The following is a 22,633-nucleotide window of genomic DNA, read 5'->3' on the forward strand; positions in this document are numbered from 1 at the left end:
TAACCAGCGACGAAAATTAAACTTTCATTATTCCATTAAATTTCAATCATTATTAGTTTGAAATACACTTCGCCATTGGCGATTATTTAGCCCAGACATTAAAATTATCACCCTACATCATGCACTTGATTCTCGAAAGCCCATTATATTTTTTGAAAAGGTGAAAATTGTTCTAATGATAGTTGAGTGGGGACAAGTACTTTATCCCATCTCGAGGGTTGTCAAAACACCACGTCTCTAAATAGCATGAAACCATGTCCCCCGAGTGTATACCTGCAGTTTTTCTTGACGCTCTCAAATGACTAAACAAAGAAACCAAAATCCCAAAGGAAGGATTAGATAGGAAAAACATGGGAAGGTTATTATGCGGTAACAATAGCAGCAGAAATCTCTATGAATAAATTATATTAATGCGAGGAAAGAGTGAGCAAACACCCTAAACAAATGAATGCAGCAAGATGACCATTTCTTTGGCATTTTTGTTTAGATCTGTACATAATTATTATTATTATTATTATTATTTATTCGATTTTTATACCGCCCTTCTCCCGAAGGACTCAGGGCGGTGTACAGCCAAGGTAAAACAAACAGTGCAATATACAATTAAAATATGAATTTAAAAACTTATTACATAATTGGCCTAAAACTTTGGAACATATAAAACTAAAACCCATTAAAAATTAATAATAAAAATTTAAAACCAATAAAATTTAAGCCAGCCCCGCGCGAATAAATAAATGTGTTTTCAATTCGCGGCAGAAGGTCCGAAGGTCAGGTATTTGCCGTAAACCCGGGGGAAGTTCGTTCCAGAGGGTAGGAGCCCCCACAGAGAAGGACCTTCCCCTGGGGGCCGCCAGCCGACATTGCTTGGCGGACGGCACCCTGAGAAGTCCCTCTCTGTGTGAGCGTACAGGTCGGTGGGAGGCATGCGGTAACAGCAGGCGGTCCCGTAAGTAATGTCTGGATCCCCATTTTGTTCAGTTTTGTATTTTTTTTAATACATTGTGAACCTTCCAGTTGGAATCAAGTACAGGTAGTCCTTGATTTACGACCACAGTTGAGCCCTAGTTGCTAAGCAAGACATTTGCTAAGTGAGTTTTGCCCCATTTATTTATTTATTTATTTATTTATTTATTTATTTATTTATTTATTTATTTTTCAAATTTTTATACTGCCCTTCTCCGAAGACTCAGGGCGGTGTACAGCAGATAAAACACCAATAATCCAAAAATTTAAAATACAATATCCAGTTTAAAAATCTAATTCGATCTCTGTAGGTTAAAAATATTAATTAAGAAAATTACAAAAATAAAATAAAACCCTAAATTAAAAGCCCACTAAAAACCCACAATATTAAAATCAATCAGGCCAGCCCCGCTTGGTGAAAAAAGAAGGTCTTGAGCTCGCGCTTAAAGGTCCGAAGATCAGGGAGAAGACGGAGTCCCACCGGCAAATTGTTCCACAAGGCCGGAGCCCCCACAGAGAACGCTCTTCCCCTGGGGGCCGCCAGCCGACATTGGTTGGCCGACGGCACCCTAAGGAGGCCCTCCCTGTGAGAGCGGACTGGACACACCGGATGATGGGAGGTAACTGGAGGCAGCAGGCGGTCCCGTAAGTATCCCGGTCCGATGCCATGGAGCGCTTTAAAGGTGATAACCAAGACCTTGAAACGCACCCGGAAGACCACCGGCAACCAGTGCAGCCTGCGCAGGAGAGGTGTTACATGGGAGCTACGAGGTGCTCCCTCAATCCCCCGCGCGGCCGCATTCTGTACCAGTTGGAGCCTCCGGGTGCTCTTCAAGGGGAGCCCCATGTAGAGAGCATTGCAGTAATCCAGATGGGAAATTTTGAGACCTTTCTTGCCACTGTGATTGAATCACTGCGGTTATTAAGTTAGTAACCTGATTGTTAAATGAATCTGGCTTCCCCATTGACTTTGCTTCAGACGTGAGTTTCACTTACTTTTGCTACTGGTTCACATGCGCAGAGCGTATTCGATGACGTCCGGCCAGGTAGGCAGAGCCTTCCACCACTGCTACCCGTTCGCCTGAACTGGAGTGAACTGGTAGCAACCCACCATTGCTTTGATTGTCAGAAGGTTGCAAAAGAGGATCACGTGACCCCAGAACACTGCGACCGTCATAAATATGAGCCAGTTGCCAAGCCTCTGAATTTTGATCACGGGGAGGCTGCAACTGTCGTAACTTTGAAAAATGATTATCAGTCACATTTTTCAATGCCATTGTAACTTTGAATGGATACTGACTGAACTGCTGTAAATCGATTGTCTGTAGTGCCAAAAACTTTCAGTCAGTGTTGACTCCTAGCAACTTCCTGGACTAATCCCTGTAATATTTTTCATAAATGAGTTGCCATTTCTTGTTTCTTAGGGCTGAGAGAGAATGACTGGCCCAAAGTTACCTATCTGGTTTTGTTTGCGCCGAAGGTAGGTTTACAACTCACAGCCTCCCAGGTTCTACCTTTAATCAGCGCACCAAACTGAATACAATTTTTTTTAAAAAATGATCCTCAGTATTGCAAAGTTCACAATGGAAATAAAATCAGAGAATTATAGATAGATCTATTAATCATTTTTTTCTTTAAAAAAAACCTAAGATCATGGCATCTGGCCCTCTCAATTCCTGGCAGATAGAGGGGGAGGAAATGGAGGTAGTGACAGATTTTATTTTCCTGGGCTCCAAGTTCACCGCAGATGGGGACTGCAGCCAAGAAATTAAAAGACGCTTGCTCCTGGGGAGGAAAGCTATGGCAAATCTAGACAGCGTACTAAAAAGCAGAGACATCACCCTGCCAACAAAAGTGCGTATAGTCAAAGCTATGGTGTTCCCAGTTGCAATGCATGGCTGTGAAAGTTGGACCATAAGGAAGGCCAAGCGCCAATGAATTGAGGCCTTTGAACTCTGGTGCTGGAGAAAACTCCTGTGAGTCCCTTGGACTGCAAGGCGAACAAACAAGTCAGTCCTAGAGGAGATCAACTCTGACTGCTCTTTAGAAGGCCAGATCCTGAAGATGAAACTGAAATACTTTGGCCACCTAATGAGAAAGAAGGACTCACTGGAGAAGAGCCTAATGCTGGGAACGATGGAGGGCAAAAGAAGAAGGGGACGACAGAGAATGAGGTGGCTGGATGGAGTCACTGAAGCAGTAGGCGTGAGCTTCAATGGACTCCAGAGGATGATAGAGGACAGGAAGGCCTGGAGGAACGTTGTCCATGGGGTCGCAATGGGTCAGACACGACTTTGCTACTAACAACAATAACAACTATTAATCATATCAAGCATTTTTGTTAGCATAGTTTCTATTCGTGAAACTCTTTGTTTATTGGTGCTAAAGCAGGACACTCGCTCACCTGTGTTTATTCCTATGGGAAATTATAAGTGAAACATCTTCTTAATTAAATGCCAGAGGTCAAACTGCAAAGCAAAGTGATTAAGGGCTGAGAAACAATAGAGGCAGTGGAATCATTGAGTTGATGTCTGCAACAATAAGGGTTACGTTGAAATTACATGAAAGGAAAAATGAAATTTGCCCAACAGCTTCTTCCACTCCTTTAAAAATGGAGGGATTAAATTAATTTAGTTTGGCATTTCTACAATTATTGCTAATAAGTGAGAATGCAGGTACTCTTCGACTTACAACAGTTTGTTTAGTGACCGTTTAAAGTTACAACGGTATTGAAAAAAGTGTCTTCTGACCGTTTTTCACATTTACAACCGTGGCAACATCCCTGTGGTCATATGATCAAAATTCAGATGCTGAGCGACTGACTCATATTTATGACGGTTGCAGTGTCCCGGGGTCACATGATCCCCTTTTGCGATCTTTCGACAAGCAAAGTCAGTGGGGAAGCCAAATTCACTTAACAACTGTGTTACTAACTTGAGAACTAGACACAAGAACAGTTTTTTCCCGAAGGCCATCACTCTGCTAAACAAATAATTCCATCAACACTGTCAAACTATTTACTGAATCTGCACTACTATTAATCTTCTCATCGTTCCCATCACCCATCTCCTCCCACTTATGACTGTATGACTATAACTTGTTGCTGGCAATCCTTATGATTTATATTGATATATTGACCATCAATTGTGTTGTAAATGTTGTACCTTGATGAACGTATCTTTTCTTTTATGTACACTCAGAGCATATGCACCAAGACAAATTCCTTGTGTGTCCAATCACACTTGGCCAATAAAAAATTCTATTCTATTCTATTCTAATTGCAGTGATTCGAATAACGATTGTGGCAACAGGGCAAAACTCACTTAACAGCCATCTCACTTAGTGACAATTTTGGGGCCCAATTGTGGTCGCAAGTCAAGGACTTCCCATATTGATACAAAATCAACTTTAGGTCATATGTTCCAATATTTCTACTTACAGGACATTTAAGAATTTGGAAAGTTTCTGCCAGTGGGAAGACATAAAATCTCCTTGCCTTATGTATAACAATACCTTGTGATTGACCCGGGAAGCCGGGGGGGGGGGGGGGAGGGAGTTTTTGTTTTTTAAAACTCTTTCAATAAAAAAAAAAATCTCCTTGCCTTTTGTGCTATCATTGTCGTGTTCCATAGAAATTAAAGGCCTAACGCATATTTTGGGGAAGACTTGAGTGCACAGTAATTGTAAAGATTTAATAGTGATCACATCCTTGGTGTAGAGTCGTTTCGCCCCTTCCTGTGATATCTGGATTACTTGACTCAGAATACAGAACACGACTCCGATTTCTCTTTGGCACAGATTGCTTATCCAACTAAGCCGTCCTGTATGGAATAACAGATTACTGCAAACATCAAACTTGGTAGCATGCTAAGCCATAATTATAGTTTACAAACAAACCGTTTTAGAGCTTATCTAAAGCTCTTTGGTTCAAGCACTGACTAGAGCATCTAAGAGCAGCATGGGCTAAATTTCCCAAATTACCGTAGCTTCTTTTTCCCCCATTCCAAAGGAAAATATTTGAAGAAGACTTCATTGGGGTGGGACCTTGAGTTCTTACTTAGATCTCCGTCCTCTGAAATTCTGTGTACAGATTTGCCCTGAAAGACTGTGTGCAAGTGTATTTCTTTTCAGTGTTCCTTAACTATCATTTACCCCTCTTTGAAGCGTGAAGGGGAGGCCAGCGTGGAAGGGATCCTTAATCAGGTTGTCCTGGATCACCTGCAATTGGTGCCTCTCCAGTGGGGTGAGTAATGCGAAGACCGGTAGTTCGGCAAAGTAGATTTTGTTTTGGTTTTTTTGATGGGTTGCTTCTTGCTGAAATAATTTTGCAAAAAAAGCAATGAGAAACTTTGTCAAAAGTTGAACGATGCAAAATGCCACTCCTGCTTTTTCGGATGGGATCGTTTATTAAATTGTTGAAGCAAAATGGCTTACTATGAAATTATCGCCTCTATATTTAGTTCATGTAGTCATGGGGAATCATCCATAGTAGACATTATTTTCCTCAAAAGCAGTTGCTAAGTACTGGGATATAGTTTTGCTGTCTGCTCCAATGGACTGCAGGTGTGTAAAAATACAGTTTTGGGTACTTCGAATTATATAATGATTGTCACCCTTGTCTGAGTTATGAATTGATGAGAATGTTCTTTGGTTTTCGGTTCCTACCTGGCTGCCCTTTCTGGAAGTTGATCTGAGCGTTCTTATTCTTTCTTAGTGACGGGCCTGGAGTCATAATTTTGTATATTGACGCTCTACAGTCCATCTATGAAACCATGAGCTTGAATGCAGTATGAACTTCTTTGTTGGTGTTGCTGCTGCTGTTGGGCGTAATGTGGTTTTGTTGCCTTTTCGATTCGATTTTAAGTACAGGGAGTCTTTGTTTTAACAATCAAAGACTCCCTTTGTTTAAATGGGGCTGGAATTTTGATCGCTGAGCGAAGAGGTCATTAGATGAAACATCAGGTAATAATACTGCCCATCAAAACTCCAATCAACCAATAAAAAAAACCCACACCCAACCAGGCACCATATAAATACTACACCTAGAATAGCCCAAAGTACACATTCCTGTTGTGTCCCCCTCCCCCTCCGACGACCAGGTCTAGGAAGTCCGTATCAAGCGTGGCCACGAAGCCTCTGCACCTTTGCCAAATTCCTTTCAGATTTCTCAGGGCAGGCAGGAATCCAAGTTGTGACTTCACCAAACTAAATGAGACTTTGCTTGACTCAAAGTTGCTTGACTCAAGCTGGTCCTTTATATAGGCTGTGGGGTGTGGCTCCATGACTCAGCACTTATCCAGGCCTGCCTCTCCCTTCCTTCTGCTGACGTCGCCTCTCAGATCTCCGGAAGCGGGGATCCTCCCACTGTGAATTCTCTTCAGCTGGATCTGCTGTTGGTAATTCCAGCACGTGGCTGGCTCCCTGCTCACACGCTGTAGGAATGAGGTTTGTTTGTACATTCCTGACATCCTGTCCGGGCATGGGGCCAGGACTGGGGGCTGGAGGCATGACATGCCGTTCATCTTCATTATCAGACTCCGAATCTGATAGCAGGCCGGGAGGAGACAGGAGGGGCCCGGCTGAGGAGAGGAGGGAGGACGAGGCACAACAATTCCAGTAGAGAGAAGTTGCCTGAGGATGGGCTCCAGCAGGAATCCGAAAACTTGGAAGACTAAACCTCTGGTCCTGGTGACTGACCCACATTGGATCTGATCTGGAAACATTACATGATCACATTGCTCAAGAATGGAGTTTCGGTATGCCTAGTTGTGGTTGTTAAGCCAGGAGCCTCACAACCAAAATAGAATAGGATTCTTTATTGGACAAGTGTGATTGGACACACAGGGAATTTGTCTCCAGTGCAGAAGCTCTCAGCGTACAGATAAGCAACAAGTGTTAAATGATGATACTAATCATAAAATACAATCATCGTGCATCATAAGATGCATCGTTCAGTGATAGTCATAGGATATAAATAAGCAATCAACATAAATCATAATTGGATACTAATGAAAGCAATCAACCTAAATCATAAGACACAAACAACGAAGTTGCTAAGGAAATAAGTAATAGGAAAGATGAGAAGGATAATAGTAATACAGCCCTACTAAGTGCTTTAACATCCCAGGACATAAGTGTTGCAGGAAATAGTTGTTTAGCAAAGTGATGTCATGGGGGGAAAATGTCCTTGTGTCTAATTAGTTTTGTGTGCAATGCCCTGTAGTGTGTCGGGAAGAAGTTAAAACAGTTTATGACCAGGATGAGAAGGCTCTATAGATATTTTCACAGTCCTCTTTCTGGCTTGCGCAGTATACAGGTGCTCAGCGGAAGGCAGTCCTGTTGCAATTATTTTTCCTGTAGTCCTAATTATCTGTTGAAGTCTGTGTGTGTCTTTTAACAACAGAGCCTAAAAACCAGAACTAAGTATATCTGGCTGTAACTGTCATAGAAGAGAACCTCACGCTTCTGCCCTGCCTCATTCACCTCCATATCAGTTCCCTCCACTCTTCTATACCCCCTGCTCCATCTTTGCCCTTTTCGCCATCCTGGACTCTGCCGGCTACTCCTGCTGTCTCCCTTTTCCCATAGTTCACCTTTGCTGCATCTGTTTCTCCTTCATTGCAGGGGCTCTGTTGGTCCTGGGATCATTGCCATTCCCGCCACCCTGGCATCCAAGTTCCTAGTAGGCCTGCCCTCTTCAGCAGTCTCAGCCTGCTGTGCATGCATCCCCATTCTGCCTGCTGGGGCTCCACACATCAGGCACAGCTTGTTGTCTCCTTCTGTCGTGTCCCACTCCTCCTCTGACGGCCGGGTCTGGGAAGTCTGTATCAAGCGTGGCCACGAAGCCTCTGCAGCTTTGCCAAATTCCTGTTCTCAGGGCAGGCAGGAATCCAAGATTTGATTTCAGCAACCAGATGAGACTTTGCCTGACTCAAATTGCTTGACTCAAGCTGGTCTTTTATATAGGCTGTGGGGTGTGGCTCCATGACTCAGCACTTATCCAGACCTGCCCCTCCCTTCCTTTTGCTGACGTCGCCTCTCCATTCTCCGGAAGCGGAGATCTGTCCACTTTTTGTCAGCTGCCGGCAATTCTATCTCGTGGCTGGCTTCTTGCTCACATGCGGGGGGGGGGGGGGAGGTTTATTTGCTCAGTCTGTCTGGGCATGGTGCCAGGGCTGGGGGTTGGAGGCATGCCAGGCCATTCTTCTTCACTATCAGTCTCTGGCTCAGATAACAGGAGATGGGAGGGGCCCGGCTGCGGAGAGGGGGGCGGGCGAGGCACAACACCTTCCTTGATAAAGCCTTGAAAAGGCTTTCAGTTTTTCGTGCATTGAAGACTGCAGACCAGTTCTCCATGAGAACCTCCGGGATGCCTTGGTAGTTCACATTGGAAACGCTCCCGGTGAACTGGCCAGCGGGCTTCAGCAAGCGCCGGCTGAGGAGTGCCCAACAGCAACAAAACCTACCTGTAGGCTGCTTGGTGCAGTGGTGCAGCATGAAGTCCTAGCTACACTTACCTTGCACTCCACCATCCCTAAGGTCTCCTGAGGAAACTGCCAAGTGGAAACTGGGGAAGAAGATCTTGTGCAGCCAGCAGCTGCCTCAAGATGGCCAGGCCAATGGCGTATTGTAAACAGCGGAAGACAGAAGACAGAGAAAGTTGGCCGGGATGTCAAATCACAGAGTGGCAGGTTCAGCAGAAGGCAGCTGAGTGCAGAACAGCCAGAAGGTCAGAGATGAGAGGGAGATAGGCTGGTGGGACAGGGTTGGGTTCTACTTACCTTTACTACCAGTTTGCATCATGCCCGCACCTGCGCGTTCTTCTGCGCATGTGCAGATTGCTTTTGATGACGTTCCGGTCAGTGGGCAGAACCTCCCGCCGGTTTTACTACTGTTCTATAGAACCGGTCCGAACCGGGGCAACCACCTTTAAAGCGCTCCATGGCTTAGGACCCGGGTACTTACGAGACCGCCTGCTGTTACCTTCTGCCTCCCACCGACCCGTACGCTCTCACAGAGAGGGTCTCCTCAGGGTGCCGTCCGCCAAACAGTGTCGGCTGGCGGCCCCCAGGAGTAGGGCCTTCTCTGTGGGGACACCGACGCTCTGGAACAAACTTCCCCCTGGCTTACGTCAAGTGCCTGATCTTCGGACCTTCCGTCGTGAGCTCAAAACACACCTATTTATTCAAGCGGGACTGGCATAATAGTGTTAAATTTTAATTTGGGGTTTTATTAATATTTCTATAATTTTAAAACTAAATTTTAATTATCAGCCTTTTTGTAATTTGCTAGGTTTTAAATGTTTTAATTTGTATATATTTCGTGTTTTATCTTGGCTGTACATCGCCCTGAGTCCTTCGGGAGAACGGCGGTATAAAAATTTAATAAAATAAAATAAAATAAAAATAAACCCACCGCTGTGGTGGGAGAGTTAGTGATGAAGTGAAGTGGCCCCGTGGTCATTAAATAGGGTGGGCTGCTAAGCACCTGAATTTTGATCACATGACCGTGGGGCGCCGCAGTGGCCGTAATTTCAGGGACCAGGTTTTAACTACCATTCGTTCAGCACCACCCTAACTTTAAATGTATTGGGAAGGCCCCAGCCTGACAGGGAAGAGGGATCAAGCACAGAGCTAGCCTGGAATCACTACACAACAAGAAAAGGGCTAAGTCCAACCTCCCAAGTTTTTTTTTTATTTGCATTTATATTCTGCCCTTCTCCGAAGACTCAAGGCGGCTTACACTATGTTAGCTTCATCCATTTGTATATTATATATACAAGGCTCGGAGCCTTATCTAATTGTTTCCACAAAGTAGGCTGCCAGTCTGGGGAAGATTCCTATATTATAGGCAGAACGTAATAAAGTAGTTGGCTCGAACTCTGCACGTGTAGCTCTGGTTCTTCGCACCGGACAAGATGCTCGCTGAGCAAAGATCATTCAGCGAGGACCACCTGTAACGTGTTTCCTTGCTCTGAAAGCCTTTGAAACGAAGTGTTTCGAAATGTGGTCTTTAATAAAGAAAAGATCGTGGGATTTTTGTGTGGCTGTGATAATTCTGTCATTACTGGGTGTTGATTAGCTCGTTTGCTTCACTCTCTAATTAAAAAGCCCAGAGTTCGTTTACAAATTGCCTTTTGGTAAAATAATCAGATGGATTGGCACCTGCTGGTGCCTATGGCTCTGCATACTGCTTACCTGCCTACTTTAATAAAGTATCTTTGTCAAATAGGAAAAAGACAATCAATCTTTGTGGACACAAAGTAAGTCAATCAGTACTTGTATTAGTTTGTGATGGCATATGTTCATAGCGTGTTATAGATATAAGTCATCATGCTTTAGTGGGTCGAACTAGCTGCCTTTAACATGTGCGGTAAATTGAACAGTAATAATCTTCAAAGCCTCAAAACACTGTCATAAATTTATCCTGAATTTGGCTTTACTGTTAGACACTGAATCTAAGAGATGATGTAATCTTAGAGAGATAAGAGCAATTATAGCAAATCAATTTTAGGTGGACAAAAAAAAAAAGTTTTCTGTCTGATTTTGTCTGATTAACCAAAGGGATATCTCTAGATTTTTAAGTGGAGTTTAAATACTTACTGTAAAAAAGATGCCTTAGTAACAATAACCAAATTTGTGAAAAGAGGGCACAGAGTGATTCTAATTACATTTGGACATTTGTGGTGTAGATGAGGTCTGAATATTGACATTTCAAGAGGACTCCTATAACACTTAGTAGAAATTAGCAATGGTATCTTCCAATTCTAGTGGAAGATGTAGGGAGAGGAGCAAGCAGAGCTGGAGGGTGGAGTTAAGCCTGTCATCAGCTTAGAGTCATTTACGTTGCCACAAAAGGTTCAAATTCAACCCCTCTCAAACTCTGTTGACTCTTATCTGGCACCAATTTACTCTTGGACTTTAGTTGGCTAGACTCTTACGTGTAGGTTTGAGCATTAAATTTCTGAACTGTAACTTAATGTATGTTCTTAATCTTTGCACCTGACAGAATTTTAGAAACATTCCGTTCTAATTTGAAAATTGTTTAGTCATTCTTTTCAACTGAAGGAGCAAGATATTTATGAGTAGCCATAAAAGCGGTTAGCGCTTTCAGATGCTGTAGAAGTCAGATTAACTTCCTAAGTTGGGAGATTCTTGGTCCTGGCATATAGAATAGAATAGAATAGAATAGAATAGAATAGAATAGAATAGAATAGAATAGAATAGAATAGAATAGAATTTTTTTATTGGCCAAGTGTGATTGGACACACAAGGAATTTGTCTTTGGTGTATACGCTCTCAGTGTACATAAAAGAAATAGAATAGAATAGAATAGAATAGAATAGAATAGAATAGAATAGAATAGAATAGAATAGAATAGAATAGAATTTTTTTATTGGCCAAGTGTGATTGGACACACAAGGAATTTGTCTTGGTGCATATGCTCTCAGTGTACATAAAAGAAAAGATACCTTTATCAAGGTACAACACTTACAGCATTTAATGATAGTCATAGGGTACAAATTTAACACTTAATGATAGTCATAGGCTACAAATAAGCAATCGGGAAACAATATCAATATAAATCATAAGGATTGCCAGCAACAAGTTATAGTCATACAGTCATAAGTGGAAAGAGATTGGTGATGGGAACTATGAAACGATTAATAGTAGTGCAGATTCAGTAAATAGTTTGACAGTGTTGATGGAATTATTTGTTTAGCAGAGTGATGGCCTTCGGGAAAAAACTGTTCTTGTGTCTAGTTGTTCTGGTGTGCAGTGCTCTATAGCGTCGTTTTGAGGGTAGGAGTTGAAACAGTTTATGTCCAGGATGCGAGGGATCTGCAAATATTTTCACGGCCCTCTTCTTGATTCGTGCAGTATACAGGTCTTCAATGGAAGACAGGTTGGTAGCAATTATTTTTTCTGCAGTTCTAATGATCCTCTGAAATCTACCATCCCAACTCGGTGCATCTTTGTCAATCATCCTCATGGTCCTTATATTAGGGTGATAGGTACATCAACTTTTCCTGACCTTCTTTTCTGTTCCTAGTGAGAGATGTTGGAAGAATTTTTGTGCTTCTTGTCCAGATCTGATCTCTGCTGCTGCTAATGCCACTTCCCTCCAGAAAATTCAAGGAAAGAAGATCCAAATTAACTCTGCGTCATGGATTTGGATTGGTGCGGTGGCCTAGAGGTGGAGCTCTCGCCTCACAATCAGGGGGGCTGGGAGTTTGATCCTAGGTAGAGACAGATATTTATTTCTCTCTCTGGGCACAATGAGAATATATCTGCTTGAACAACTCTCCGCATTGGCGTCAGGAAGGGCATCCGGCCAGTAAACGCTCTGCTAGCTTCATTCAGTTGCCCAGACTCCACCCCGCAAGGGATTGTGGGGTCATTAAATGAAAATGATGATGATGGTGGTACTGATTTGGTGATTGCTTCTGAGTTTCCACCCTCGCTATAGATACTCCAATGGAGACAGCAAAGATTGTCTGGCTCAGAACTATCACTTTAAAAAAAATGAGAAAAAGAGAGTAGAGATCCTCAACGCTTGTATGATAAGTGCAGGTGGATGGTCAGATTTCTGTGGTGGTATGAGAATGAAAACCTACAATAGAAGAATGGATATTGAAAGTTGCTAATTTGGCTGAGATGGCAAAAATCTCAGCCTTTTTGAAAGACAATACGCAAGAAAGATACTTAAAGGAATGGAAAAAATGGATTGACTATATCCAAAACAAATATCAGACTAAGAGATATCAGACTGCCTTTGAATGATTAGGATGTATTATTTCTGATTGCTATGGGGGAGGTTAGGATTTGATGAGAATTGCAGGAGAATTCCCTATAACTGAGTTAGGAGGGAAAATTTTTAGTATATGTTTGTTTTATTTTTAACTATATCTTGTGTTTGTTCCGGGAAGTCGGGGGTAGGGGGTTGAAGGGAGGAGGAGGGGAAAAGTGGGGGGGGGAAGCTTTTTTTTGTAAAAACTTTTTCAATAAAAAAAAATAATAGCGAAGTGTTGTTCATAGTGTTCTTCATTCAAGAATAGTATCTGTTCCTATTATTTTCTTTTTTTATGCTTACTGAATTTTTGTAGCCTTTATTTGTTAAAATAGTCTTTTCTCCAAGGCTTGTCTTACGTGTTCCAATAATTCCAGACCTGAAATCCATTTATTTTTATTGTATTAAGAACATAATCCATTTGATCGCAGCTGCTTCTAGATGGTTGCTAGGGACACTACTTGCTTTCAGTACAGCTTTTAATCGATGTTTGTACCTTGGGAGTTTCTAATATAATAGTAAGGTTTTCAGTATGACTTGTTATGAGAAAAGACCAAATTTGAAAGTATTACTTCATTATTTGTTATTTGACCCAGCATGCAATTCACTCACTGGTTAAAAAAAGGCAACAACAGAAGCATACTTGAGCTGATAATTCTTTTCTGAAGACAGAGCCTTGAAAGAGAAGTAAACTGATAGAAGGATCCAAATTTCCAGTTTGACTGTATCTGAATAATAAAAATAATCAGAAATGGTTGCTTTCCTTCCAGGTAATGCTAATCACAAATATTTGGAAGTTTATGGTAGTAGGAGACCAAGCATCTGGATGGATATTTTGTTAGTCATAAAATCATCGGGCTGGGAGGGACCTCAGAGGTCTTCAAGTCCAATCTAATGCTCAGGTCAGAATATTGTACCATCCCAGTCAGCTGTATATATTTGTGTTTAAAACAATGAAAGAAGAATGTAGTATTTTAAGAAAGCTGCTGTGATGGAATGTAATCTGGATTCCCCGGAGGGAGGGGCTTCATTCCAGAGAAATAAGAGGCAACTCAGCCCAGATATCATGTGTGAGAAAAAGAAGGTGAAGACAGACCTTCCTCAATAGTTCCTAGAGTAGGGTGCTACCTTGGTCCTCAACTGCTTTGAAACTCACTAAATTTGGTACACAACACATTTTGATGCGAAAAAAATTGTCCCAGTACTCATCATTTATTTGGCAATCGACACACAAGCTAGAACTTGTTGATGTCGGCTCATTTGTGCGTCACTACATTATTCCTTGTGGGGAAAAATGTGTTTGCTACTTATCGTTTTTGGTACTCATCGCACCTCCCAGAACCAATAAATGATGAGTACTGAGGTACCACTGTATATCCTTTTGTGTAGGTAACTCTTCAGTTTGGCAAGATTCTGCCTACAGGTGTGACACGATCAAATAAGAATCACTCCCCATCTTTCTTGATTTCTGGAGTTTGACAGCTGGTACATAAATTCTGAAGACGTTTTCAGAAAGAAAGAATCAATATTGGAAAGAATTATGAAGTATTAATTCTGCTACCTTTAAATCCAGTATAACATCCTGACCTAGAGGAACTCTCCAGATATGCACATTAGTCATCCAAGGAGGAGTAATTGTGAGAATGTAACAATAACAGATGGACAGAGTGGTGGGAGAGCTAAATAAAATTGTTAGCCGATTCTTTCCGAGTGTTTATAAATTTGCAATCTTGAGATTTTTTGGACTCCTTTATAGCTGTAATTCTCACGAATATGTTGGCTAAGTAAAAAAGTCTGCTGGATGTAGATTGATAATGTCACATTTGTGTAAGAAAAGTATACAGTAACAATGCAGTTTAGTAAAAAAAAAATAAAGCATAGAAAAAAGTACAATTTGGTAAGTTAATTTTAAAAAACTTAGTGACGTCAGGAAAATTTAGAATTTACTGTGTCTTGAAACAAGTTGTTCTGAAAGATAAGGGAAATAAAAGGCCTGCCTTGAGGTAAATAAAGTTATAATGTTTTTGGCTGACCTAGCAGAAGGTCTATGAACAAGGCAAATAATATTAGCCTTTTGATTCCTGGAAGATTTATAGCTTAGAGGGAGTTGGGTGTGTACTTTAGTGGTCAGGAAATAGACTGAGATGAACTTGGCAATGGCAGGAACAACTTTTCGGACTGATTTTCCTGCCAGCTTCTCCAGCAACTTTGCTTGTGAAAAAATGGCAGGGAAGGTTGCAAACACCGATCACGTGACAGCGAGATTTGGCAACTGTTGTAAGTCTGAGCCAGTTGCCAAATGCCTGGATCACAATCGTGTCACCATGGCGGCACTGCGATAGCCAAACGCTGATGAATGGTCATATGTACCAGTTGTTCAGTGCCATCAGAATTTTGAACAGTCAGAATAACAAAATAGAATAACAGAGTTGGAAGGGACCTCGGAGATCTTCTAGTCCAACCCCCTGCTCAGGCAGAAAACTCTACCATTTCAGACAAATGGCTGTCCAGTTTCTTCTTAAAAACCTCCAGTGATGGAGCACCCACAACTTCTGAAGGCAATTTGTTCCACTGGTTAATTGTCCTTCACTGTTAGGAAGTTTCTCCTCAATTCCAGGTTGCTTCTCTCCTTGATTAGTTTCCATCCATTGCTTCTTGTCCTGCCTTTGAAGAATAGGCTTGACTCCCTCTTATTCAGTCAAGGACTGCCTGTGCTTCTTGAAATCATTTCCATCAAATTTCTAAAACTACTGTTTGATCCCTGTTTTAATTTTTTTTTTAATACGACTAATGTCGCAGTCTGCTGCGATTTTTTCTTTCTTTTGCTGGCCTGTTTTTTTTTTGTTAAAAGCTCCCCTTTTTGCCATCGTAGGAAGTCCAGCATTATCTTACCTGTTAAATCTCCCCCTCTTGTTCTGCATTTTTATTCCTTTTCTAATATAGTTTCATTTTTTCAAAACTACTTTATAACATCCTGTAAGTGGCTGAGTAAGCACAACGGTTTATGAGGCTAAGTGAAGCTCTTGAAATCTTCCGCTCTTCGGCAGTTGTGCAAATTGTATGGTATCCTGCATTTTAGAGAAAGAGCTTGGATCTGGAAGTTTTGCTACTTCTGTTTGTTTTAAAATTCTGCTTCTAGCCTAACTCATTGCCAGCCAGGATAAGGTGAATAATAATTTTCATAACAATGTTGACACTGAATAAATAACCTTCACATCTTCCCTAATTAAGTAATGTGAGTTGTTTCTGTTCTGCTCTCCGTGAACAAACTAACAAAACAACAGCAGGAGCTGATTTTATGTACCATTTCAAATGTTATCCATGGAAGCTACTATAAAATATGAGAAACGTTGTTTCTCAATAACACTTAGACATCTGAGAATGCCGAATTATTCTATATCAGCAATTAACTGCCTATTTTCAGAGGCCTACTTTGGTATTATATGTGAAAGCTGGGAAACTAACTTGAATATGGAAATGTCTATGGAGATTCTCAGTCGTCCAGGTCATGGTTGTCCCAAAGATACTTTTTTCAAAAGGCAACTGGACTTTCTGCTTTTTTTATTTAAAAAAATGTTTTTTTTTAAATAAAGTTTTATTTAAAAAACTTGTGTTAAAAAATTTAACATACATTTAAAACATCAACAATTCCTTCTGTGTGACGTCTCGGTGTTTTTTTCCTGACTCCCTTATTTTGCTGTTTCTTCTTTCTTCATTTCAATTTGAATTATTCCCATTTTTCCACAAATACCTTATTATTATTTTCTTACATAATTATTATCCATTACTTATCTGTACTTCTCTTCTAACCAATGGTAAAATTTATCCCATATCTTAAAATATTCTGAATCCTCTCTTTCTTTAATCATCAAAGTTAATCTATTCATTTCTGCACAATCTAAAAATTTTCTAGTAATTTCTCCTTCCAGGGATATTTTCTCTGCTTTCCGATTTTGCGCAAAAACTATTCTTGCTGCCGTAATTACATGTATAATCAGACAAATATTATCTTTACTAATTTTCTCTGGTAGGATCCCCAGTAAAAACAACTCCGGTTTTAGATCAATATGTTGTTGGGTTATTTCTTCTATCCAACCTTTTATTTTCTCCCAATAGTTTTTGGCTTCTGGACCATGTCCACCGCGTATGATAATAAGATCCTGGTAGCTGATGGCATTTCCAACATCTAGCTGATTTGTCTTTAAACATTTTCACCAGTTTCTCAGGTGGCACAGGCCATCTATAAAACATTTTATATTGATTATATGCAGTGGACATCGTTAATTGTAACGTAACGTAAAATCGTCTCTGAACTAGTCTCAACTGAAGTGAACTGAAAGAAGCTTCTTGGATGAGAAGTAAAATGTCTTCAAAGGGGAAAAGAAAGTCCAGTTGCCTTTTGAAAAAGGACCTTCGGGATTGAATTCAGAAACTGGCATTGCGAAGATCTGTTGTTAGTTGCGAAGTCGTTTCTGACCCATCGCAACCTCATGGACAATGTTCCTCCAGGCCTTCCTGTCCTCTACCATCCTCTGGAGTCCATTTAAGCTCACGCCGACTGCTTCAGTGACTCCATCCAGCCACCTCGTTCTCTGTCGTCCCTTTCTTCTTTTGCCCTCAATCTTTCCCAGCATTAGGCTCTTCTCCAGTGAGTCCTTCCTTCTCATTAGGTGGCCAAAGTATTTCAGTTTCATCTTCAGGATCTGGCCTTCTAAAGAGCAGTCAGGGTTGATCTCCTCTAGAACTGACTTGTTTGTTCGCCTTGCAGTCCAAGGGACTCACAAGAGTCTTCTCCAGCATCAGAGTTCAAAGGCCTCAATTCTTTGGCGCTCAGCCTTTCTTATGGTCCAACCTTCACAGCCATACATTGCAACTGGGAAAACCATAGCTTTGACTATACGCACTTTTGTTGGCAGGTTGATGTCTCTGCTTTTTAGTACGTAGATCTGTAGCCATTTCCAAATGACAGAACAAGACTAAGATTTGTCTTCAGGGTCACCTGACTAATAGTATACACCCATTTGCACTACTCAGGAGACCCTGAGAACACAGATAAACCTCCAAGTGGCCTCAATGACTATCTAAAAAAGATGCAAATGACCAGCTGTCTGCAAGGAGTACAAATCCTTCCATTCCCCACCATCCAGTCAGAGCTGAAGAAGCTTCTTGGATTGAGAAGGGAAACGTCTTCGAAGAAAAAACAAGAAAGTCCAGTCACCTCCTGAAAAAAGCAACTTTGGGACGATTGAAGGAGATGTTTAGCCTTCAGAAAAGTCAACCAAGGTGAGATGTGATAGCATTCTTCAAAACCCAGAAAGCATCTCATATAGAAAATCTCAAGATACACACCGTCTCATTCCAGAGGGCAGAAAATAGGAATAATGGGTTTAAGTCACAAAAGGAAGAGTCTGATTGATTATAAGAAAGAACCGCTCAACATTGACACCAAATACTCAAGCAGGTGATTGGCTTATCTTCACTGAGCTGTGCTGATGCAGTGGTTGGAATGCAGTATTGCAGGCTGACTCTGCCCACAGCCAGGAGTTTGATCATGACTGATTCAGCCTTCTATGCTTCCAAGGTGGGCAAAAGGAGGACCCAGATTGTTGGGGGCAATAGGCTAAATGTCAACTCGCAAAGCATCCCTGGCCTCTTCTCGAGTTGCCATAGGCAAGGGGGATGGGAAACCAATGAAGCAGCATGGTAGCCAAATACAAAAGCACATTCCAGACATATCTCTCTCAAGGCTGTCTCCCAGGGCTACCTACAGCGGCCGGTGGGAGTGATCTTTGTAACCCATGAAATTGCTCCGTTGGTGAATGTGATTTTTTTTATTTATTTGCATTTATATCCCGCCCTTCTCCGAAGACTCAGGGCGGCTTACACTATGTCAAGCATTTGATTGATGACACACCCTTGGAGGGAGGGGGAAACAGGGTCATGATTGGAGCATAAATTACATGGAGTCAGAGTTAGCTTCACTTGGAACGTGCCGACATGAAGCTCCTAATAAATAATTGGGTTTTATTTGAAGCTTGGCTTGAAGTTCATGATTTAGTTAGGGCATATGTCTGAACCCTGACAGGAAGCCAACTTTGACCCCACGTAATTTACATCCACTGTAAACCTCTTAGAGATGGCTGTAAAACACCTTGAAGCGGTATATAAGTCTAAGCGCTCTGTTCATCCAGAGACCAGATAAGGGCCTGTCTAGGATTGTTTAATTGGATTCTCTGCAGTGCTTTATAACCCTGTGATTTTGTTTAAGAAGCCAGAAGTTAAATATTTTTGCTATAAGCCAGGGGTGTCCAAACTTGGCAACTTGTGGACTTCAACTCCCAGAATTCCTCAGCCAGCTTTGCTGACACCTCTGCTATAAGCCCTCCCATTCCCTTCCCCAATTCCCACTGCTTATAAATTATGCTTATAAATTATGCAGTGTGCAACGGTAGTTAAAAATCTCAGACAGGCAATAGATACTTTTTTTTTAAGAATGAAAAATGGATTAGAACGATGTAGATACATGAAGCGATTCAGAAAAAAGAGCGGGTTTGCTCATGATAATGCATGTATTTCTTAACAGCTGCATCACATGCAAAAAAATAAAATTATAAAGCAACACATAAAGCAGAGAGCAGAGTCAGGATGTTGCAAATTTATGGTGCATAGCGGATTTGAAAGAAGCTACTAACATGAAGGATATGCAGTTGTAACACGAAATCTACCTTTCTATGGTTTTTTTAAAAAAATGTGACAGCTGGTAGAAGTATATCTCTGAGTGAGAGTCGTCATTAAATCGAAAAAACAGAATTTTGAATTTTTATGTCTATATCTAAATCCTTAAAAAGGTAAAAGTTCCCCTCGCACATACGTGCTAGTCGTTGCCGACTCTAGGGGACGGTGCTCATCTCCGTTTCAAAGCCGAAGAGACAGCGCTGTCAGAAGACGTCTTCGTGGTCATGTGGCCGGCATGACTCAACGCCAAAGGCGCACAGAACGCTGTTACCTTCCCACCAAGGTGGTCCCTATTTTCTCTACTTGCATTTTTACCCGCTTTCGAAACTGCTAGGTTGGCAGAAGCTGGGACAAGTAACAGGAGCTCACCCCGTTACACGGCAGCACTAGGGATTCGAACCGCTGAGCTGCCGACCTTTTGATCGACAAGCTCAACATCCTACCCCTGAGCCACCGCGTCCCTTCATCTAAATCCTTAGGTTATGGAAAATCCAAGTTTTATGTTTGAGTACATGAAAATGTAACTGTCACCCCCCCGCCCCCAGTCATTATTAAAGAAAGCCAGCAAACGTTTTCTCTAGAGCAGGAGTGTCAAACAAAATTTCATTGAGGGCCGCATCAGGTTGTGTTTGACCTCGGGGGGTGGGTGGGCGGGGGGTGGGATGAGCATGGCCAGGGTGGACAGGGCCAGCTTGACATCACAGGGGTGTCAAACTCAAGGCCCGGGGGCTGGATGTGGCCCGCGGGGCCAGCTTGGAAGGAGCGAAGGATCGGGCTGTGGTGCCTCTGCCTGAGTAAACAGACTCCGTTTTCAGCTAGGACAGCCTCCTGCAACCCTCTGACAGCGAAAACAGCGAAAACAGAGCTCAGAAGTCCGTTTTCTCAGGCAGAGGCACCACAGCCTGATCCTTCGCTGTTTCCAAGCTGGCCCCGTGGACCACATCCAGCCCCCGGGCCTTGAGTTTGACACCCCTGCTATAGAACAAGCCATTTTTCTCCTACTTCACCCCTCATTTTTCTGGCCTTCCCTTCAAATACTGTCTTCCCCACTCTCTTTGGAGCAGGGGTGAAATCCAGCAGGTTCTGACAGGTTCTGGGGAATCGGCAGCAGAAATTTTGAGTAGCTCGGAGAACTGGCAAAGATCACCTCTGGCTGGCCCTAGAGTGGGGTGGGAATGGGGATTTTGCAATATCCTTCCCCCAGGAGTGGGGAGGGAATGGGGATTTTGCAGTATCCTTCCCCCAGGAGTGGGGTGGGAATGGGGATTTTGCAATATCCTTCCCCCAGGAGTGTGGTGGGAATGGGGATTTTGCAATGTCCTTCCCCCAGGAGTGGGGTGGGAATGGGGATTTTGCAATATCCTTCCCCCAGGAGTGGGGTGGGAATGGGGATTTTGCAGTATCCTTCCCCTGCCATGCCCACCAAGCCTCACCCCGCCCACCAAGCCTCACCACACCCACCAAACCATGCCTACAGAACCGGTAGTAAAAAAAATTTGAATTTCACCACTGCTTTGGAGGGTTGACCTTATCAAAGTGCAATGAAGCTTATATGGCTTGCAGGTTTCAGATTTGCTCCAGGGTGTAAAGGAAAAAAAAGTGAAGTGGGGGAGGGGGAACCAGCTTCCATTCTGGAAAGTTAGAGTAATTTTACCACGGCTTTACACGATCAATCTGGCATGGCTTTGAGAAAGATTGATGATGAGATCTGAGATTGGAATCTGCTGCAGTCATTACCGTTGTTGTTGTTGTTATTATTATTATTATTATTATTACTGCAATAAGGAGAAAGTAATTGAGCTTCTCTTCATTCTACGCACCGTTCATAAAAAGAATATTTTTTTCAGACACAAATGTAAATCCCAGCTCATTTTTGCCTAACCTAACAGCACCGCATCTTAAATGACAGTTGTATGCTATAGTCTGCATCTCCCTTACGGCGAGTTCAATTGGCATCTGAGCGCCGTCTATTTATAGCAGGAGCACAATTATTTCCATTTCATTGTGATGTCTTTGGGTGGCAGAGATATTTTTAGCTGCAAAATTGGATCTGGAGGAGAAAGGTCAGGAATTTTGATGAGGCTAAAAAGTTTTTTTTTTCTTGAAGGGCTGCTGTGCATCCAGGATTTCTCTCTTTCTCTCTCTTTTTTTTTCCATAGCCACCTCAGCTAAAGCATCTCAACAATTCTGCTTGCGGTGTAATTGCCATCCCATAATAGAAACATTACTCGAGCACGCTTTGTTACCCAAGCTCTTCAAAATTCTGCACCCAGGATCAGAAACGGGCCTTTATTGTTGTATTATTTACACAGATGAAACTGCGTAGAGTCGGAGGCCCAGGAGGCGTGTGCTGTGAAACCAACAATATTGTTACCTTGTCGTTTCCCTAGTGGGGAAATGGTGCGAAATATTAAATCCAAACAATTTACGATGTCCACATCATGTGTTTGTACTGTTTTCTGAAATCAAACAGCTGATACGGGGTAGGTTAATGATGGGGTATCAAACTCCCATTTCATTGAGGGCCCATCAGGATTGTGTTTGACCTCAGGGGGTGGGATGGACGTGGCCAGGGTGGGCGTGGCCAGCTTGACATCACAGGGGTGTCAAACTCCCATTTCATTGAGGGCCCATCAGGATTGTGTTTGACCTCAGGGGTGGGATGAGCATGGCCAGGGTGGACAGGGCCAGCTTGACATCACAGGGGTGTCAAACTCCCATTTCATTGAGGGCCGCATCAGGTTGTGTTTGACCTCAGGGGTGGGATGAGCATGGCCAGGGTGGACAGGGCCAGCTTGACATCACAGGGGTGTCAAACTCCCATTTCATTGAGGGCCCATCAGGATTGTGTTTGACCTCAGGGGTGGGATGAGCATGGCCAGGGTGGACAGGGCCAGCTTGACATCACAGGGGTGTCAAACTCCCATTTCATTGAGGGCCCATCAGGATTGTGTTTGACCTCAGGGGGTGGGATGGACGTGGCCAGGGTGGGCGTGGCCAGCTCGGCATCACTCATGTCAGGGGTACCTGTGGTGGCCAAGTGCTAAGGCAGGACCCTCCCTCACTCTCATTATAACCTTCCTTCCTTCCTTCCTTCCTCCCTCCCTCCCTCCCTCCCTCCCTTTTCTTTTTCCTTCCCTCT

At 42.6% G+C, this 22,633-nt stretch overlaps 1 protein-coding gene across 5 annotated transcripts in view; it reads left to right on the top strand.

Annotated features, from left to right (window-relative positions):
- Positions 1 to 22,633, top strand: part of TRAPPC9 (trafficking protein particle complex subunit 9) — a 397,590-nt gene that overhangs the window by 130,721 nt on the left and 244,236 nt on the right. For 4 of the 5 annotated variants that reach the window (XM_058177413.1, XM_058177411.1, XM_058177412.1 and 1 more), the window contains exon 21: positions 5,119 to 5,209. In XM_058177413.1, the coding sequence (XP_058033396.1) occupies positions 5,119 to 5,209 (91 nt within the window). Of the gene's footprint in view, positions 1 to 5,118; positions 5,210 to 21,650; positions 21,932 to 22,633 lie in introns of those variants that run through there. The other variant, XM_058177415.1, reaches the window with a different exon arrangement.

The sequence above is a fragment of the Ahaetulla prasina genome, chromosome 3, assembly GCF_028640845.1.
Source record: "Ahaetulla prasina isolate Xishuangbanna chromosome 3, ASM2864084v1, whole genome shotgun sequence".
Taxonomy (NCBI): Eukaryota; Metazoa; Chordata; class Lepidosauria; order Squamata; family Colubridae; genus Ahaetulla; species Ahaetulla prasina.